Source organism: Prionailurus viverrinus, chromosome A2 (genome assembly GCF_022837055.1).
Source record: "Prionailurus viverrinus isolate Anna chromosome A2, UM_Priviv_1.0, whole genome shotgun sequence".
NCBI classification, from domain to species: domain Eukaryota; kingdom Metazoa; phylum Chordata; class Mammalia; order Carnivora; family Felidae; genus Prionailurus; species Prionailurus viverrinus.
The window spans coordinates 3,906,143-3,925,425 of record NC_062562.1 but is presented as its reverse complement, the minus strand read 5'-3'; the positions used below and the strand labels follow the sequence as shown (position 1 = coordinate 3,925,425).

The window sequence follows — 19,283 nt, the reverse complement described above, 5'->3', positions numbered from 1 at the left end:
TCTTGTAGGCAACATATAGATGGATCTTATTTTTTTTTTTATCCATTCTGATACCCTGTGTCTTTTGATTGGGGCATTTAGTCCATTTACATTCACAGTGATTATTGAAAGGTATGGATTTACTGTCATTGTGTTATCTGCAGGTTTTGTACTTATGGTGATGTCTCTGGTCCCTTGTAGTCATTGCTGCTTTCCACTCACAGAGTCCCCCTTACGCTCTCCTGCAGGGCTGGTTTAGTGGTCACAAACTCCTTCAGTTTTTGTTTGTCTGGGAAAGCCTTTATCTCTCCTTCTATTCTGAATGACAGCCTTCCTGGATGAAGGATTCTTGGCTGCCTAGTTTTGCTCTTCAGCACATTGAATGTTTCCTGCCACTCGCTTCCGGCCTGCCAAGTTTCAGTGGACAGGTCTGCTACTACCCTTATGTGTCTACCCTTGTAGGTTAAGGCCCGTTTTTCCCTAGCTGCTTTCATAATTCTCTCTTAATCTTTGTATTTTGCAGTTTCACTATGATATGTCATTTTTTGTTGATTTTGAAGGGAGTTCTCTGTGCCTCTAGCACTTGGATGCCTGTTTCCTTCCCCAGATGAGGGAAGTTCTCAGCTATAATTTGTTCACATAAACCTTCTGCCCCTTTCCTTCTCTCTTCTTCTTCCAGAACTCCTATGATACGGTTATTATTTCATTTCACAGAATCACTTAGGTCTCTAAATCTCCCCTCATGGTCTAGTAATTTCCTTGCCCTCCTTTTTTTCAGCTTCATCATTTTCCATAATTTTGTCTTCCATTTCACTTATTCTCTCTTCGACTTCTTCCATCCTTGCTGTCACTGCAGCTGGGTTATTTTGCATCTCATTTACAACATTTCTTAATTCTTCTTGATTATTTCATAGGTCTTTGATCTCTTCAGCAATAGATTCTTTGCTGTCTTCTATACTTTTTTCAAGCCCAGCTATCAGTCTTATGACAGTTTTTCTAAATTATTGTTCAGATATATTGTTTAGATCTATTTTGAGAAGTTGTCTGGCTGTCATTTTATCCTGGAATTTCTTTTGAGGAGAATTCTTCCATTTCATCATTTTGGCTAGGTTTCTGATTTTTATACATTTTAATAGCTTGTTATGTGTCCTGCACCTGTGAGTCCTACTATATTAAGAATAGGTCATACACTGCCCAGGTCCTGGGACTTCCAGAAGTGTTTGTGGAGTGTGATCATGCACTCTGTTGCATATTTGGCTGTTCTATCCAACTGCTCATAGTGGTGATGGTTTGGACCTTCCACCAGGTGTGTTTTCATTTGTTCATTGAAGGAACCCTGGAAAAAGGAAAGGTGAGAGGAGCCTGATTCCCATACAAAGAGAAAAATGAAAGGGGCATTAAAAAAAGGTCAGGAAGAAAATCAAATAAACTATAAAGTTTATTAACTATAAAGTTAATCCAGAGATGTGTAGAGATAAGTATCTCTGGGGACAGTGGAGAAATGGGTCTGTTCTCAACCCAGATTTGTCTCCTCCTCACCCGTGTCTCCCAGGTGACTTGGATGAGGATATAATCCCGGAAGAGGAAATCATTTCCCGAAGCCAGTTCCCTGAGAGCTGGCTGTGGCGCATAGAGGAACTCAGTGAACCTGAGAAAGATGGGTAAGGCTGAGACACCCCCCCAGCTTAACCCCCCCACCCCCAGGCCAACTGCTATAGCGGCCCCATCTGGACCACTTTGTTTGCATGCACCCATACCTCTCTTTTCTGGAATCACTGGGCAACCCCACAACCCAACCTAGAAAAAAAATCAAGAGTCAGGCTCCCTCCGTGTGCCCAGCCCCCACTCCTCCCTCCAACCTGCCCCTTGGGGCCCCTCCACACCAGCTCTCTCCCCAGGCCCCTGACACCTGCCTCTTTTTAATACCCCCACTTCTCCTCCATCCAGAATCTCCACAAAGACCATGAATATATTTTTGAAAGACTCCATCACCACCTGGGAGATTCTGGCGGTGAGCTTGTCGAACAAGAAAGGTGAGAGAAGGTGGTGGCCCCATGCTCACGAGTCAGGGATCCCAGGGCCATTGGGTGTTTTCTCATCCCATCCAGAGAGATCCCCTGTTTCTTGGTGGCTGACACACTGCTCCCAGGTGACAAGTGGGGGTGTCAGATCCTGCTCTGTGGGTGACGAGTCAGCGCCTTTTGTAAATAGATTTTCTTTCGAGAGCAGTTTTAGGTTGACAGCAAAATTGAGGGGAAGGTACAGAGAGTTCCCACATACACCCAGTCTACCCACCCCCGACGCACACAGTCTGCCCCGCGCAGACATGCACTATCAGCATCCTTTACCAGCATGGCGTATTCGTGACACTGACATGCCTATCGTCACCCTAAGTTCATCATTGACATGAGCGTTCACTCTCAGTGTTGTATGATCTATAGGTTTGGACACAGATATAAGGACATATGTCTACCATTGAACTATCATACAGAATATTTTGCAACAACAAACACGCTTAAGGGGTGGTGTTGACAGGGTAATGGGTAAAGCAATTAAGAAAATATAAAAGAGGAAGCAGGATGAAATGTATGATTGGAACATCGGTGGTCGGATTGTGAAACCTGGCAAAAAAAAAGAAAAAAGAAAAAAAGAAAGGTAACCAGGAGGCTGGGGACCTGATACAGGAAGCTGGGAGGCCCTGGCCTAATAGGGGTGGTCTCGGGCAGGCCTGGGAGCAGGGTGAGGAGAGGGAGGCGATAACTTTAAGCCCAGATGAGTAATATGTTCTTGCGATCATTTTGAAAACAAAATGTGAATGCAAAAAAATATATATATAATAATCCATGATGAACAAAATGTCTCCATTGTAAATAGAAGCCACTGGGGCGCCTGGGTGGCTTACGTGGGTTAAGTGTCTGACTTTGGCTCAGGTCATGATCTTGCAGTTTGTGAATTTAAGCCCCGCATCGGGCTCTCTGCTGACAGCTCAGAGCCTGGAGCGTGTTTCAGAGTCTGTGTCTTCCTCTCACTCTGCCCCTCCCCTGTTCGCGCTTGGTCTCTCTCTCTCTCTCTCTCTCTCAAAAATAAATAAACACTAAAACAAAAATTAAAACCATAAGGTAAAAATACAAAGGAGGTATGTTAAAACTCACGAAGGGAAGTATGAATATCTCTTTCATGCCACACCCACGTGTTTAATAATTTTGTTTTGTTACCATTTATAATACATTACACATTATTATCACTTCCCTTTCCTGCCTTCAAAATCTTCAAAACCTGCGTCTTTGCTTGTCTTTTTTAACTGAGGGAACTGAAACTGGCAGTTTCTCCTGACCGAGGGAGGGTGGTGCATGCATTCATGGGGCACATACTTTTCCTTTCGTCTGGAGCTCCATTAACAGCTCAGCACACTTCTGATTGGTGGCCCCCGCCCGCGTTTCAGATCAGAGCATCTTCCTATCTCCTCGTTGTCCCTGTTCGCATATGGAGGGCCTGCGTGAGGTTTCCTTGAAATAAGAAAGGTTCTTGCAGCTTGAAAAGAGAAAGTTGAAAGGCACAGTTTAGATCCCTGCTTCTGAAAGCCTGCTCCCTGAACCACTAGCAATCTGGCAAAGGTGCTTTCCCTGGGGGTTGTAGAAATTCAGAATCTTGGACCCCACTCCTGACCTGCTGAATCAGAACCTGCATTTAACATGACCCATGGGGCGGGGAGTGGGGGGTTGTGTGTGTCTGGAGGTTGGGGAAGGCCTGTCCTGCACCAGGGTCTCTGCACCTCATCACTGATGTTGTTCAGGGCTGGGTGGTTCTCTGTAGAAGGTTCTCTGTACAATATCGGATGTTGAGCAGCATTCGCGGCCTCTACCTAAGGACTCCAGGAGCACCCCCACCCCCGGTTGTAACATGTCCCCAATATATCCCCAGAAGTTGCCCAATGCCCCCTGGGAGTGATGGGGGCAGCATTTTAAAGGGCCCTATGGTTTTTCTATTCTGCTCTCTGTACCCTTGTGACATCTTCTCAATACTGTTGTCTTACCAGATACGATTATATTTTTAAGCTTATTTATTTATTTTGAGAGAGAGAGAGAGAGGCAGTATGTTTGAGGGAGGGGAAGATAGAGGCAGAGAGAGAGAATCCCAAGCAGGCTGTGCACTGTCAGCTGTACAGGGCCCAATGCAGGGCTCGAACTCATGAACCATGAGATCATGACCTTGAGCTGAGAACAAGAGTCAGATGTGTAACCGACTGAACCACTCAGGTGCCCTGGTTGATATTTTTTTAATTAATGGGTTTTCTTAATTTTATTTAATATTTATTTGTTTTTGAGACAGAGACAGAGTGTGAGCGGGGGTGGCGAGGGGCAGAGAGAAGGAGACACAGAATCTGAAGCAGGCTCCAGGCTCCAAGCTGTCAGCACAGAGCCCGACGTGGGGCTCAAACCCACAAACTGTGAGATCATGACCTGAGCCGAAGTCGGACGCCCAACCGACTGGGTGGGTCAGGCTCCCCCCCAGCCCTTAGGGGCTCCTAATTAATGAGTTTTGTTAAACAATTTAGGTTTACAGAAACAACTGAGAATTACCACTCACTCCTCAATTCCCCCCAATTCCCGTCTCTAACCCTTTTTTGCATTAAGTGGTACCTTTGCCAAAATCTCTGGGACAACACTGATACATTATCATCAACTGCAGTCAAAAGCTAGGGTTCCCTTTCAGTGATGTACCTTCCATGGGTTTGGACCAACATGCGGTGACATGTAGCTGTCCTTCCAGGGTCACGGAGAGTAGGCGTTTCTCTGCCTCAAACATAACACGGATGGTGTGTCAGAAGTCACTCTGTGTGTTGTTCTCTCTCCCTCCTTCCAGCTTGTTCAAGGGAAAAGCGAAGTCTGGTGCAAGGATGTCCTCATCTCCTCTGTAGGTCTTGACTGAGTTGGATTAGCAAGGAGAGAGCAGGTCTGCTTTCTGCAGGCACAACGTGAGCTGGCCAGTATTTAACAAAACAAAACCGTTTTGTTTCCCTGGAGGTAGCCTCCTGTTTGTGGTGCAAAAGCTGGTTTTTCACCCACCAGAGTAAATTAAATCTGGCTTTAAGAATGTGAAAACAGGGGCTGCTGGCTGGCTCAGTTGGAAAAGCCTGTGACTCCTGATCTTGGGATTGTGAGTTCAAGCCCCACATTGGGTGTAGAGATGGCCAAAGATAAATAATAAAAATGTAAAAACAAGGGGCACCTGGGTGGTTCAGTCGGTTAAATGTCTGACTTCGGCTCAGGTCATGATCTTGTGGTTCATGAGTTCAGGCTCTGCATCGGGCTCTGTGCCGACAACTCAGAGCCTGGAAGCTGCTTCAGATTCTGTGTCTCCCCCTCTCTCTGCCCCTCCCCCGCTTGCACTCTGTCTCTGTCTCTCAAAAATAAACTTAAAAAAATGTAAAAATGAATAGTAGATAAGAAATGGTAAATAGCTCCCATGAGTATAACAGATCCCCCGAGGATGGGGGGTTAAGGATGATTAATAACGACCCAAGGTTAGGAAATAATGATTTTGTTCAAGCCTCTATTGTTCCTCACTTCTGAAAAATAACCAAAAGATATATATATTAAATTTTAAGATTTCTTTTTTTAATTAACTCTGTTCAATTGTTTACTTACTTTAGAGAAAGAGAGAGCGAGAGAGACAGGGAGAAAGAGAATCCCAAGCACAATCCCTGCCATCAGCTCAGAGCCTGACACCAGGCTCAAATTCAGGAACTGAGAGATTATGACCCAAGCAGATATCAAGCATCAGACAATTAACTGACTGAGACACACAGTTCCCCAAATTTTAATCATTTCTTGGTGTAACATTATTTTTATTTATTTTTTTATTGTAACATTTTTAATATGATAATGCTTTTGCAAATTCTGTTTGCATCAACCCTTTGCTTGAATATAACCTAGTAGCTGTTGAATCACAAATATACCATCGGTTTTGCAGTCATTTTCACTGCCTGTAGATCAGCACTGTCCACCAGAAATACGATGGATGTCATTTTAAATCTTTTGGTAGCCCCATTGGAGGTGAAATCAATTTTATCATACATTTTCTGTAACCAAATATCTCCACAATGTTATTCTTGCAACTTGTGGTAAATACGTTGAAAAAATATGCTGAAAAATATGTTAAAAAAAACCCACCATCATGCTAATGATAATGTTATAATAATCATCTACTGATATTTAAGAGTAACCTATTAATATCTCAAAATTGTGAAAGATGCATTTTGCTTTTGTTTGTACTAAGCCTTTGAAATCTAGTACATATTTTATGTCTGCAGAGCATCTCAAGGAGGGTGCTCATCTTTTTTTTTTTTAAGATTTTAATTTTATTTGTAAGTCATCTCCACACCCCACGTGAGCTTGAACTCATGGCCCCAGATCAAGAATCACACCCACCATTGACTGAGGCAGTCAGTGGAAAGGCGCCCCTAACCTTTCATTGGAAATACTTTGATCTGTATTGTAGAATTTGCAAAATGTACAGCTGAAAAGGTAGGTTGGCATATGCAAATTGTTCCAAACATGTGTTAAAAAGTTTTCTGAGCTAGCCACATTCCAAGTGCCCAGGGACCAGAGAGAGCTCAGGCTACCATTTTGGAGAGCCCAGGTATGGACCCTTCGGGTGTGCTCGAGCCCTTCCCCCTGCACACCTACCTATGAGTAAAACTACAAGAAGAAAATGGAAACCGTACATGACAGTGACTCCCAGCTGCCACCACTATCGGTAATGTGTCACCTGTGCAATTGTTTAGCCCCTGGGCTTGCACAAACACAGGCTGAGCTTGACACAGCTCCCGCAGTAAGGGGTAAGCACTGAGAGCCTGTCCACCTCCTTCCCTTGACACTCCACTCCTGGGCAGGGATCTGCGTGGCTGACCCCTATGAGGTCACGGTGATGCAAGACTTCTTCATCGACCTGCGGCTACCCTACTCTGTCGTGCGCAATGAGCAAGTGGAGATCCGAGCCGTGCTCTACAATTACCAGGATGTTGGGGAGCTCAAGGTGGGTTCCCGGGGGGGTGGGGGCAGAGGTATGATGGAGAGCTTGGATGGTTGGGGGAGGTGGCCGTGGCACCTGCCCCCCTGACTGATACTCTCTCCCTGGCAGGTGCGGGTGGAACTGCTCTACAACCCAGCCTTCTGCAGCCTGGCCACCGCCAAGAAGCGCTACCAGCAGATTCTGAACATCCCAGCCAAGTCCTCAATGGCTGTGCCTTTTGTTGTCGTGCCTCTGAAGGTCGGTCTACATGAGGTGGAGGTCAAGGCTGCGGTCTACAATCGTTTCATCATGGATGGTGTCAAGAAACCCTTGAAGGTCGTGGTGAGTCCTTGGGGCACCTGCAGTCCCTTGTCCTTTGGGAGAGGCTCCTGTCTCCCCATGCTGTCAACCCAGGTTGGAGACACTGACTCTGAGACACCAAGAGTGTCCAGTGTCCAGCCTAGGATGCTTGGGAGTCCTACAAATTCGGAAGCAAGGCCAGGATTAGGGTGAGTAAGTGCGAAACACTTACATTTTCACTCTTTCCTAGTGATGAACATTCTCAAATATAATAGGAGATCAAGTCTTCAATAAAAATAAAAGCCTCATATCATCTTTCCTTAATATTTTCAAGCAAAATGTGAGATCATAAGAGCAACAGTGTTTTAATGCAATATTGTAAGGAAACCAAATTAATGCCAAAAAATCCATGATACACAAAAGATCAAAATTTTAAATAGAGACAGTGCCAAGTCAAACCACAATAGGAGCCTGAAGCTAAAGGACAAATGAAGGCCCCCATCTACGTGTCTTTATTTAATGGTTGAAATTGTTTAGTGGTTAATTTTCCCCCGAAATGTTAAAGTCATTGAAAAAATATTGAAACACTGAAAATCAAATGCTTTAAAACTGACATTGTTTTTTTACAGTGACACGTCTTATTTATACCCAAGCCAGAATTTATTATATTTTTCTTTCCTGACTTTAATGGAACCAACTCATATTGTTTAGAGTCTATTTCCTTAAAAAAAATTTTGTTTATGCTTATTTATTTTTGAGAAAGACAGAGCATGAGCAGGAGAGAGGGAGAAAGAGAAGGAGACAAAGGATCTGAAGCAAGATCCAGGCTCTAAGCTCTGAGCTGTCACCACTGAGCCCGATGCAAGGTTCAGACTCACCAACCATGAAATCATGATCTGAAGGCAGAGACTTAACCAACTAAGCCACCCAGGCGACCCAAGATTTTATTTTTAAGTAATCCCCACACCCGATGTGGGACTTGAACTTACAGCCCCAAGATCAAGAGTCCCAACTTTTCCACCAAGCCGCACAGGCACCCCCAGGAGCACAATCTTAATTATCCCTTTTATCAGGGGTCCCAGTGTGGCTCAGTGTGGCAACATGGGAAGAAACCCAAGAGGGCGCTGGAGCCTGCACGGCGCTCCCCAGAGCCAGTGTGTCCACAACTCCCAATTCTGCACCCTCTGATGCCGGTAGCTTGAAATCTACCGTGGCAGGGATGTTCGCAGGATGGAAACTGCCAGTGCCACAAATCAGGATCTTTTCCTCCTGGAGAGATGGCTATCAAATGTTTACCAGCATGCCATGGAGGAGACTGGGTCTCCAAAGGAAAATGTGTGCATTAGTACCAGCTTCAAGGAGAATGTGCGATGGAAGGGCACAAACAGCAGCAGTCCAGCATGGAAGGAGAGCTTCACTTGGGACATGGATAATAAGATAGCCCCTAGTTTAACTGAGCGCTTACTAAGTGCCAGGCATTGTACTCAGCACTTTATGCCCATTCTTTTATTTTAAGGACATTTGAGAGGCAGTGGGGTAAACTGACTCCCAGTCACAGAACTAGGATGGGTGATGCCATCGTGCCCATGCCCTGCTGATCAGCTGTGTCTGTTCTTTCATTCACCTGACTTCCCCCTCCCCCATCCCATCCCAACACTGTTCAGCCTGAAGGGATCAGAGTCGACAAAACTGTGGCCGTTCACACACTGGATCCAGAAAACCGGGGCCAAAGTGAGTCAGCCACAGCAGAAGGGTTGAAAGCTGGGGGGTCGGGGGTAGGGGGTGAGGCAGGGCCTTGTGGGAGAGGGTGATGCCACGGGTCCCTCCCATTCCACTGGCAGACGGAGTGCAGCGAGAGGAGGTCCACGCCGCAGACCTCAGTGACCAGGTACCAGACACAGATTCAGAGACCAGGATCCTCCTGCAAGGTGAGCTGCCACTGACCCTCGCCCAGGAAGGCACAGCTCTGGAGAAGGGGACCTAATTTCTCCTAATTCTGGGCATGTATACTACCGTGCGTCCCCTGCCTCCACTACAGCTAGAACAGCAGGCCACCTCCCTGATCTGTTTTATAGAAGGCTCCAGGCAGTATATAGTTCAGCAAATAGCCTTTGCTGATAGAGAAGCTTAAATGAGAAACAGTATAGTTCAAGAGCAGGAAATTCTGGAACTAATTGCCTGAGTTGGACGACTGGAGCCAGAAGGGAAAAGAAGTTCCTGGAAAAGCACCTTGTAACCTGTAAGCTGTAAGGTTTTGGGGAGAGACCCTTGGTTTTCTCATCTGTGATGGGGTGAATAATAGTACCTATATCAAAGGCTTGTTGAGAGGATTAAATGAGATACTGTATGATGTTTCTCTAGAACAGTGCCTGGCAACAGCATGAAGCATGATCTAAGTATTGGTGACGATTGTTCCGGAATTAATTTGCCACTTGTACCAAGAGGCTCAGGGAACAGATTTCTGTGAAGCATAAGACCCCCTTCCCTACAAATGTAGACACCCTCCCCACTCCCCTACCCCCGCCTCGTACCTCCTACCATCACGTCCCCTCAGCCCCCAACTGCCCCTGACCTCTTTGGCACTGGCTGCCTGGAGCCTGGGATCGCTGGGGACAGCCCTGGCCCTTCTCACCCTACCCCATGGTGGGTGAGTTGCTTGAGCCCTGTCCTCCCGCCCGGTTGCAGGGACCCCAGTGGCTCAGTTGACTGAGGATGCCATTGACGCGGAGCGACTGAAGCACCTCATCGTGACCCCCTCGGGCTGTGGGGAGCAGAACATGATAGGAATGACACCCACGGTCATCGCAGTCCATTACCTGGACCAAACGGAGCAGTGGGAGAAGTTCGGCCTGGAAAAGAGGCAGGATTCCTTGCAGCTCATCGAAAAGGGTGGGTCTGCCTGGGAGACCCTCTCTGCTCCAGCCACCTCCAGAGCAGTGACAGGCCCTTCCTCTAAGCTCCTCCCCTTTCAGGATCCCTTCTTTTCAAAGACCTCCTTGACCTTTGCCCTCTCTGAGACCCTGGGCCCCTCTGAGCCCTCTAGAACTCCCTCTCTCCCTGAGGCCCCTTGCCTCTCTGAACCCCTCTCCTCTGAGAACTCCTTCCCCTTTTAGAAGCCCCTTCCGCTCTTCTAGCAGACTTCCCTGCTCAGCCCTGAGCCCCCTCATTCCTCCCTGAACCCCTGTCTCGCCCCTCAGAGAATCCTTGTCCCCTGAGCCCCTCCACTCAGCCCCTGCTCCTCTGGAGACACTTCTGGCTTCCCTGCAGGGTACTCCCAGCAGCTGGCCTTCAGACAAGACAACTCGGCTTTTGCGGCCTTCCAGAACCGGAAAGCCAGCACCTGGTGAGTGGTCTGGCACCCCACTGAGCAAGGCGGCCTTGGGTGGGCCCCGCAGGTCTCGCCCGAAGGGCCCTATGCTATGGACCCTCAGCCCACACAGATGAATGGCCCACGTTGAGCTGACACGTGGCCTGCGAACATTAAGCGCCCGCTGTGGCTAGGCTGGCCCCTAACTTGGGTGGGGAAGCTGGGCCAGTCTGTAGGCCTCGCCCCTCTCTGCTCATTGGTTTCCTGGAATGGCAGTCTCTGGATCCCGGAGGCGATTGGCTGACGCTTTGTGCCGCCCACAGGCTGACAGCCTACGTGGTCAAGGTCTTCTCTCTGGCAGCCAATCTCATTGCCATCAACTCCCAGGTCCTCTGTGGGGCTGTCAAATGGCTGATCCTGGAGAAGCAGAAGCCTGACGGGGTCTTCCAGGAAGATGGGCCCGTAATTCATCAAGAAATGACTGTAAGAAGCAGGACTTATGGGCATGCTGGGGGAAGGGCGCCAGGAGTAACAGGATAGACATGAAAGGCTACCCCTTCAGCTGAGAGTATCACTTCCCCATTGCGAAGACCAGAGACCTTCAGAGGCTAGTGCAACACCAAAGTCCCCCCCCCCCACCTTTGCTCTGAAAATATAGAACCCTTCCCAGCTGTGGTTCTCCAAATGTGGTCCCCAGGCCAGTAGCTGCATAATCACCTTCAAACTTGTTATAAAAGTATGTTCTCAATCTAGACTTAAGATGCGGGAATCAGAAAATTCAGGAGGAGGGCCTAGGATTCACAGTTGCTACAACCTCCACTTCCCCTGCCATGAGTTGCCTATGCATGCATAAGGTGGAGAATCACTGCCTTAGCCTGACTTTTCAGACTTCCAGTCTCACACCGTCCCCGTACCCCCATCCACATGCCATCTGCACTGAAAGGAGCCTTGCTCTATCCAGCCACGGTGCCTTTGCACATGCTGTTCTCCCTGTCTGGCATGCCAAACCTGGTCATCCTGCAGGGAAATCTTTCCTGATCTCCCCAACTGAGTCACACTCCCACTTTCCAATCTCACTGCCACATCCACGTCTCCTGCACTGCACTCACCAATTTGTTACGATATGTCTACTGGTGAGCCAATTGGTTCATGTCTGTCTCCCCTACTAGATGGGGAGCACTGTGGGGGTGGGACTGGTGTTGGGTTCTTACCCACCATCTTTTCCACAGCATGAGCAACAATTGCTGAATGAGTGAATATTGAAGAGTGTGGCCCACCTAGGGAGAGACACTGAAGAGATTCTCACCCCTGCCTTGACCTGCTGACCCTACAAGAGGTTTGGTCAGCATGTGGGGACATTGTGGTGACCCTATCATTATTTCCCGCTTCCCATTCTAGGGTGGCTTCCGGGAGAACGAGGAGAAGGATGTGGCCCTCACAGCTTTTGTTCTCATTGCGCTGCAAGAGGCTAAAGAGTTTTGCAATGATCAGGTCAACGTAAGTGTCCGCCCACCCTCTCCTCCACTCACCTACCCAGGGCACATCCACCTTGGAGGGTGGGCTCTTGCATTCAGGTGATTCTCAGTCCTCCCAGTGCAATAGCAGCCACCACAGCAGCCATAATGCCCATAAAACCATAATAATTCCCAGCATTTTTTGAGCATTTAACTAAGATGCTCATCTAAGTGCTGCACATGCTAAGTCCTGCAATCCTTCTAAGAGTCCGAGACGTAGGCTACTCTTCTTATCCCCAGGTTACAGAGGAGAAAACTAAGACAGAAAGAGATCAAAGAATGGGTCCTTTCTGCCTGCTTTACCCTGTCCAGAGAGTGTCAGCCAATTTCAACAAAAGCCCCCTCAGCCTGCTTTCCCCATCACTGCTACATGATCAGTGCAGCATACCTTGCTGCTTCCCTGAAGAAAAGGCACAACCCAGACCCAAGAACACATCAAGGCTACTCTCTTAGTTCAGGAGATCTTTTAGGAAATTTTCCAAGGGGCCCATGACCCCAAAAAGGAAATGATTACAAGTATTGGCTCATGGCTGTCTCTTTTTCCTCTGGTTTTGGTTCTGAAGCAGAGAAGCTTAGAAAGATGGACTCCCGAGAGTCTCTGCAATTACTCCCTCTGCTTTGTCCTGGGGTTTGAGAGTGGTTTGTTTGACCTTAGCTTGCCAAGGTGGAGAGCCCAGGATTTTACCTCAGGCAGCTGCCCCTCCCTTCATCGGACTCAAGCTAGAGGGGACAGGGCTGTTGACTTGAGGGCCTCAGAGGGACCCAGGCCGTTCTGGGCCCAATAATTCCTCTCTCCCTGCCACCCAGCCTGCCCAGCAGAACTTGGCTGCCTTCCTTGGGAAAATAGCCAGACCAAACCTAGAGCTTTCAGATTCCCATAGGGGAAATTCTGATTGGCCCACCCGGGGTCAGGTGGTCATACCTGGGCCAATCAGCTGAGGCCAGGAAGTAGGTCTTACTGGGCAAATATGGCTGCTTCCACTGTGGCCGAGTGATTGAAAGACCGAAGTTTCTGCAAAAGTCAAGAGTAGATGGAGGACAGGCAGCTGGCAGAGAAAGGATTAGTTTCTTCTGCAAGGCACCAACATTTTCTTCTACAAAATGGCAACACTATGCCTGAGTATAGCATAGGCTGTAGACCCAGATTACTGGGGTGCAGATGAAGAGTGTGCTGGGATCAGTCTGTGAAAGCCAACCGTTAAACTTCCAGCACTTTCACAAGCTAGTTGTTAAACACAGTCATTCTTTTCAAGCAAATTATGTAAACTGACTTTAGACTAAACACTAAGCATTAAAAGCAAAGGTAAGAAACACTCAAAACTCATCACTTCCTGATTGTTTTATTACTTTCCCTCATTATCTATGACAAATGTATCCATCTCGAGGTTATGTACCTATAAGGTGGAAATGCTATCTACTTCTGTGCTACTGCCCCCCTCCCCCCAACTCTGCATTCACTGACTCCACATAGTTTGAAATTGGCCACGGTAATATTTACACCAAGAAAGTTCGCGAACGCTGCACATCATGTCTTCCTCCTTCGATCATCTCTCTGGGTCTCAATCTTGTCATTCGTGCAGTAGAGATGATGATGAAAATAATGCCAACCCCATAGGATCCTGAAGTTCAGCGATTGCCTGTGTGACTGCCATATAGTAAGTGTTAGCTGTGAAGCTGATGATTAGAGAAGAGGTTTCCCAGTGGGGTGCTGAAGCTGGGTCATGCTAGGTCATGAGTGTCTATCTGCGACACATATTCTCCCCTTTATGTTCAGGGCCATTACGTTGGTAGCTTGAAATTGCCCACAGTGGGAGCATTTACACCACAGTAATTGGCAGGCGATAAAACAGACCCCTGGCCCCCATACACATTCCGGAGAGCTGGTGCTTAAACTGTTACCAGTGCACCACTGGGTATATAAACTCTCCCAGGCACATCAAGTTCACGGTGACTAAAATGTCTGGAAAATCCAAAAAAGAAAAAAGAAATAAAAGATCCAAAACAAATATGTCCCAAGGACAGAAACCATCCTGGTACCCAGGAAGTGGCACTTGTGTGATCCTTACCAGCTCTTTGTGGCAGCAGTATGCACCTTACCAGAGAACCCAATCCTCTTTCTCACAGAGCCTGGAGCGCAGCATCACTAAGGCTGGAGATTATATTGAATTCCACTATAGGAACCTGCGGAGACCATATTCTGTGGCCATTGCAGGCTATGCCCTGGCCCAGTCAGGAAGGCTGGAGAAAGACCTCTTTGAAAAATTTCTGAGCACAGCCACAGGTGAGTGGCAGCCTGGTGAGGTAAAGAGGCATGCATGGCCATGGTTTGGGGGTGGTCATCTTGAGCTGGCATGTGTGGCTCTAAGCTATGCTACGATGGGCAGCTTCAAGTTGAGCTGGAGTGGATGGTGCTAAGTCCTGCTTGGTGAATGGCTCTGAGGTGTGAGAAATCCTCACTGTAAGCTACACAAGAACGTGGCATCATTCAGTCAACAAGTGTGTGTTGAGCACTTGCTATGACACAGGAGAAAAGATGTGGGCTCTGAGGTCAGACAGACCCAAATTCAAATCCCCCTCTGCCACATTCTCACTATGCAACTTTGTAAAAGTCACTGACCCTCCCTGGACCTCATCTGAAGAAGATACTTACATCATAGGCGGTTGACAAGATTGAAGGAGTAATGTAGGTAGAAGGTCTAGCATACAGTGAGAGCTCTATTCCGATGTTGTCGTCGTCATTATCTCAAGGGTAATTAGGATTAGATAAGATAATGCCATAGGGAATTTAGCACAGTGCCCAGCACACAGTGAGCACTTAATCATTGGCTCAGGTAATATACTGCATCAGGTTTGCACTCACTGATGTAACATATGTCAGTACATATACTGAGGTGGTTTAGCACAATGGAAGCTTGTTGTTGGTGGACAGCTCTCTTCCAGACAGTCATGTGGAGATCTGGGCCTCTATCTTTTCATGACTTTGCCACCACGGGGTGCTTGGGATCCACTCCATCTAAGCAGAAGGGGAAACGGTCAGGTGGATCATTCAAGGGAGGTAGACCAGGCATGGAAGGGGCCCCTAACATTGCCAGTGTCCATTCCATCATCCAGAGTTCAGTCATGTGGCTGCACCTGCCTGCAAAGACTTTTGGGAGATGTAGTCCAACTCTCTGCCCAGGAAATGAGGGAACAGGGTTTTTTTTTTAATGTTCATTTATTTTTGAACAAGAGAGTGCAAGCATGGGAGGGGCAGAGAGAGAAGGAGACAGAGAGTGCAAAGCTGGCTCTGTGCTGACAGCAGACAGCCTGATGAGGCACTCAAACTCATGAACCTTGAGATTGTGACCTGAGCCAAAGTTGGACACTCAACCAACTGAGCCATCCAGGCACCCCACAGGAGTGAATGCTTCTTACTGACAATCTCTGCCACAAGTGCTTTCTTGGGCACTTGGGACATCACAGTGAATAAAGCACAGCTCCTGCCATCATGGCTCGCACTCCAGTTGAGGAAAGAAATGAGTTAATAGATTGATATAGAACATCATAGTTCTGGGACAGGACAGCACAGGGTGTTTTGAGAGACAGAAGGGAGGACCTCACCTACTCTTGGGGTGCCATTGAAGCTGAATTGTGCAGGATGGGATTAAGCAGGAATGGGTGGAGAAAAGGTGCTCCAATAGAGGGTACAGAATACGAAAAGGCCCAGGAAGTAAGAATGAGCATGGAAAATTTAGGGAATCTGTAAATCAGTGGGGCTGCAGATGAGAATTTCAATGGAGGAGTGAAGGTTAATGAAGGAAAAGAGTAGGCAGGAGCCAGCTAGTGAGTGCCTTGGATGTCAGTCAGGACATGTGAACAAGAAGTTCTAGTGTGAGTCTAGCGTGAGTCTTTTCCGACTTTTGTCTGAGCCATCTCCTCGCTGGACAGTGCAATCAGCATGGGGGTGGGGGTTCTCTCTACAGAGAGGACAAGGTGGGAGGAGCCTGGCAAGAAGCTCTACAGCGTGGAGGCCACATCCTATGCCCTCTTGGCCCTGCTGGTGCTCAAAGACTTTGACTTTGTACGCCCCGTCGCAACCTGGCTCAATGAGCAGAGATACTACGGAGGGGGCTACGGCTCCACCCAGGCAAGTGACCCCATATCCCCCAGACACCTACATGCCTACCTCCTCTGGCTTCCCACTGGCCTCCCAGAGAAGATGTTAAGACTCAGAGGGGCAGCCCTTCTGTCCACAAGCCAGAGTGGCTGGAGTGGATTTTTAGCTGTGAATGCACTGGTGGATTCTACACTACATGCTGAATGCCCAAACTCTGTTCCAAACCTCCTAAGATCTAGACCGTGTTCTCAGTTCCGCCAGGTTCCCAGTGTTAGCTCATATCTTCCTGTGGGCTCTAGACCATGTTTCAGTTCTACTAGGCTCCCAGTGTTAGTTCATCTTACTGTGGGTTCCAGACTATGTTCTCGGCTATTCTAGGACATCATCCAAGCCTCTCTGACCCTGGTTGGTGGGATCTAGAACATGGTTTTTAATAACTTTGGGCTCCAGTTTGACCCCCTTTCTTTCTGGTGAGCTGTAAGTCACATTCTCAGTGTCCCTTTTGGATTCTAGGTCATATGGTCAGTATCTCCAGACTCAACTTCATTTTTTTTTTTACAACTAAGTTCTAAACACATTCTCAGTGACTCCAAACCCTTGTCTTAGACTCTCCTGTGGATGGGGCTAGGCCGTATTCTCAGTGTTGCTAGAGTTTCACTTTGATGCCTGCAATTTCTGGTGAATTCTAGACCCCTTCTCAGTCTGCCAAGCTCTTGTCTAAATCTCTGTCTCTTGGAGAATCTAGGACATGTCTTCAGTGTATAATAACCCCTAATCTTATCCTCACTTTCTCTAGGGCAGGGGTTCCTAGGCTAAAGTGTCAGTATCCCCCACCCTCTGACATGACTCTCTTCCTTCTCCAGTGGGTTTTAACCCCTTTATCAGTCTCCTGGCTCACCCTCGTTCTTTCTCATGGGCTCTAGGCCACCTTCATGGTGTTCCAAGCCTTGGCCCAATACCAGAAGGATGTCCCTGACCACAAGGACCTGAACCTGGAAGTATCCATTGAACTGCCCAGCCGCAACTCTCTCATCAAGCACACCATCCTCTGGGAATCTGCTAGCCTCCTGCGGTCAGAAGAGGTACAGCTGCTTAGCCAAACCCTTGCTGTCCCCCTCCATACCAGCCAGGGTTTGCCAGAGGCAAGAGATAGGGCAGTTGCAGCTAGGGGAAGGCTTGGTACCAACACCCTCTCTCCTCTCTCCTTTCTCCCTGCAGACCAAGAAAAATGAGGATTTCGTAGTAACAGCTAAAGGGAAGGGACAAGGCACCTTGTCGGTAAGGAACAGGAACACACACCAGCTTGGCCCACCTTCTCTCAGCCCCTCTGGCCCCGAGGGACGCTCTTCTCAACTCAAGTGGGCTGACACTGCATTGCCCTGTGATCTCACCAGGTGGTGACAATGTACCATGCCAAGCTCAAAAGCAAACACACCTGCAAGAAGTTTGACCTCAGGGTTGATATACGACGAGCTCCTGAAGATGGTAAAAGAGTTAAGACCCTACCTGTTACCCTTCCCCCGCCCTCATTCTAATGTCTGCCTCCTTCCTGAGTTGGGACCCAGGGACATCCCCCTCCCATTTTTCTGTCTGTGTTTCTAGTCAAGAGGCCTCAGGAAGCCCTGAACACCATGATCCTTGACATCTGTACTAAGTAAGTGATGGGTCACTGGGGGTCATCTTGGCCATTCCTCTGTCTATAGCAAGACTTCTCCTTTCCATGACCTAATCCTTTCTAAGAGCATATTGTGCATCTGGTATTGTCTGAAGTACCTGCCAGGAGGTGGGTACCCCAGGCAGTCCTCACTTTGCATTGGCAGTCCAACACGAGCGATGGCCCCATAACCTGAAATTATTCAAGCAGTGTCAACAAATCAGTGGGGGAAGTTGCCATTGTTGCATGACCTTTAAAGCGTTTTATCACAGCTTCAGAACTCTCAAACTGCCAGTTAGGAAGGTACAGAGAAATGGAAATTACAGTAACATGAGAATTTGTTTAGCATGCTGTAAACTACAACATTAGAACACGGAGATAACAAGCAATTCTTGTTCTCCTTTGTAAAACACTTACCAAAAGTGCTGTGGGTCTTCCTTCTGTGGTGTCACTTGGGGTAGGGATTGAGCAGGCATCTTTCCTATGACATAGTGAACTGTCACGCTCCCTTCTAAGTTAGGTCAACTTCCAACTCTAATCTTTTGAGCAGCCGATGTCACAAGACAGCCGGTCGGTCCCTCCAATGGCAGCAAGGGTGACATTCGCACAGTCTGCTGTTCCTTCTCTAACTCCGTTTCTGTGCTTTCAAATTTTCCCTCCAGTGTCTTCATTTCTCTGCTGCCTTTCATCTTGGCTGGCAGATCCCTCTGCCAGTTGACCAGTTTTGTGAAACGTCATGCGGTTTATCCCTGGGAGATAAGGAAGTACCACAACCACAGGCCTTGCTGTCTGGGCATGAACTGCTCAGTGACCCATCACAGACAGACTTTGAAAGGAATGACGTGATTGGTCACTGACCATGATGCGTGTCTGTGATTTGCACAATGATTGGTGGACTCGAGATCCAGAGACAAGATCTGTACTCGTACTTTATGCAATTACGACTAATGTACCCTGGTGCTGGGGGCCTGGCGTTATTGGGCTAGACCATGGTAACATTTTCTCGTCTGCATTTTCTGGACGAATTGAGGCATGGAGAGGTCAAGTGACTCATCAAATGTCATATGGAGCTGGGATTTGAACCCGTGCAAAGGGGCTCCAGAGCCTGAGATTTTAGTCACCTTGACCATGACACTGCCTTTCCTTTATTCCATTTGGGGAGTGTTTCCCACAATCTAATATCCTTCTGTGCTGCTGTGTGGGAACCAGTAACCCCAGTCTCTGACCAGACCCCCTTGTGTAGACACTGTGCCCCAGGGCTGACCCTACCCTGGGACCCAAGTGCCCTCTCCCTGCCCTATTCAGGTACCTGGGAGACCAGGATGCTACCATGTCGATCCTGGATATATCCATGATGACTGGCTTTTCTCCTGACACTGGTGACCTTGACCTGGTATGAAGGGCTTGGGCTTGGGGGCT

General features: G+C 47.9%; 1 protein-coding gene across 1 annotated transcript in view; it reads left to right on the top strand.

Annotated features, from left to right (window-relative positions):
• The window catches only part of LOC125156577 (complement C3-like), a 38,609-nt gene that overhangs the window by 15,648 nt on the left and 3,678 nt on the right, over positions 1-19,283 (top strand). Inside the window, exons 18-34 of the mRNA XM_047842732.1 lie at positions 1,532-1,640; positions 1,927-2,012; positions 6,875-7,017; positions 7,123-7,335; positions 8,958-9,024; positions 9,135-9,221; positions 9,979-10,182; positions 10,561-10,636; positions 10,924-11,083; positions 11,999-12,097; positions 14,239-14,395; positions 16,077-16,240; positions 17,134-17,292; positions 17,429-17,488; positions 17,605-17,695; positions 17,813-17,864; positions 19,170-19,257. Of these exons, the coding sequence (XP_047698688.1) occupies positions 1,532-1,640; positions 1,927-2,012; positions 6,875-7,017; positions 7,123-7,335; positions 8,958-9,024; positions 9,135-9,221; positions 9,979-10,182; positions 10,561-10,636; positions 10,924-11,083; positions 11,999-12,097; positions 14,239-14,395; positions 16,077-16,240; positions 17,134-17,292; positions 17,429-17,488; positions 17,605-17,695; positions 17,813-17,864; positions 19,170-19,257 (2,015 nt within the window). The remainder of the gene's footprint in view (positions 1-1,531; positions 1,641-1,926; positions 2,013-6,874; positions 7,018-7,122; positions 7,336-8,957; positions 9,025-9,134; positions 9,222-9,978; positions 10,183-10,560; positions 10,637-10,923; positions 11,084-11,998; positions 12,098-14,238; positions 14,396-16,076; positions 16,241-17,133; positions 17,293-17,428; positions 17,489-17,604; positions 17,696-17,812; positions 17,865-19,169; positions 19,258-19,283) is intronic.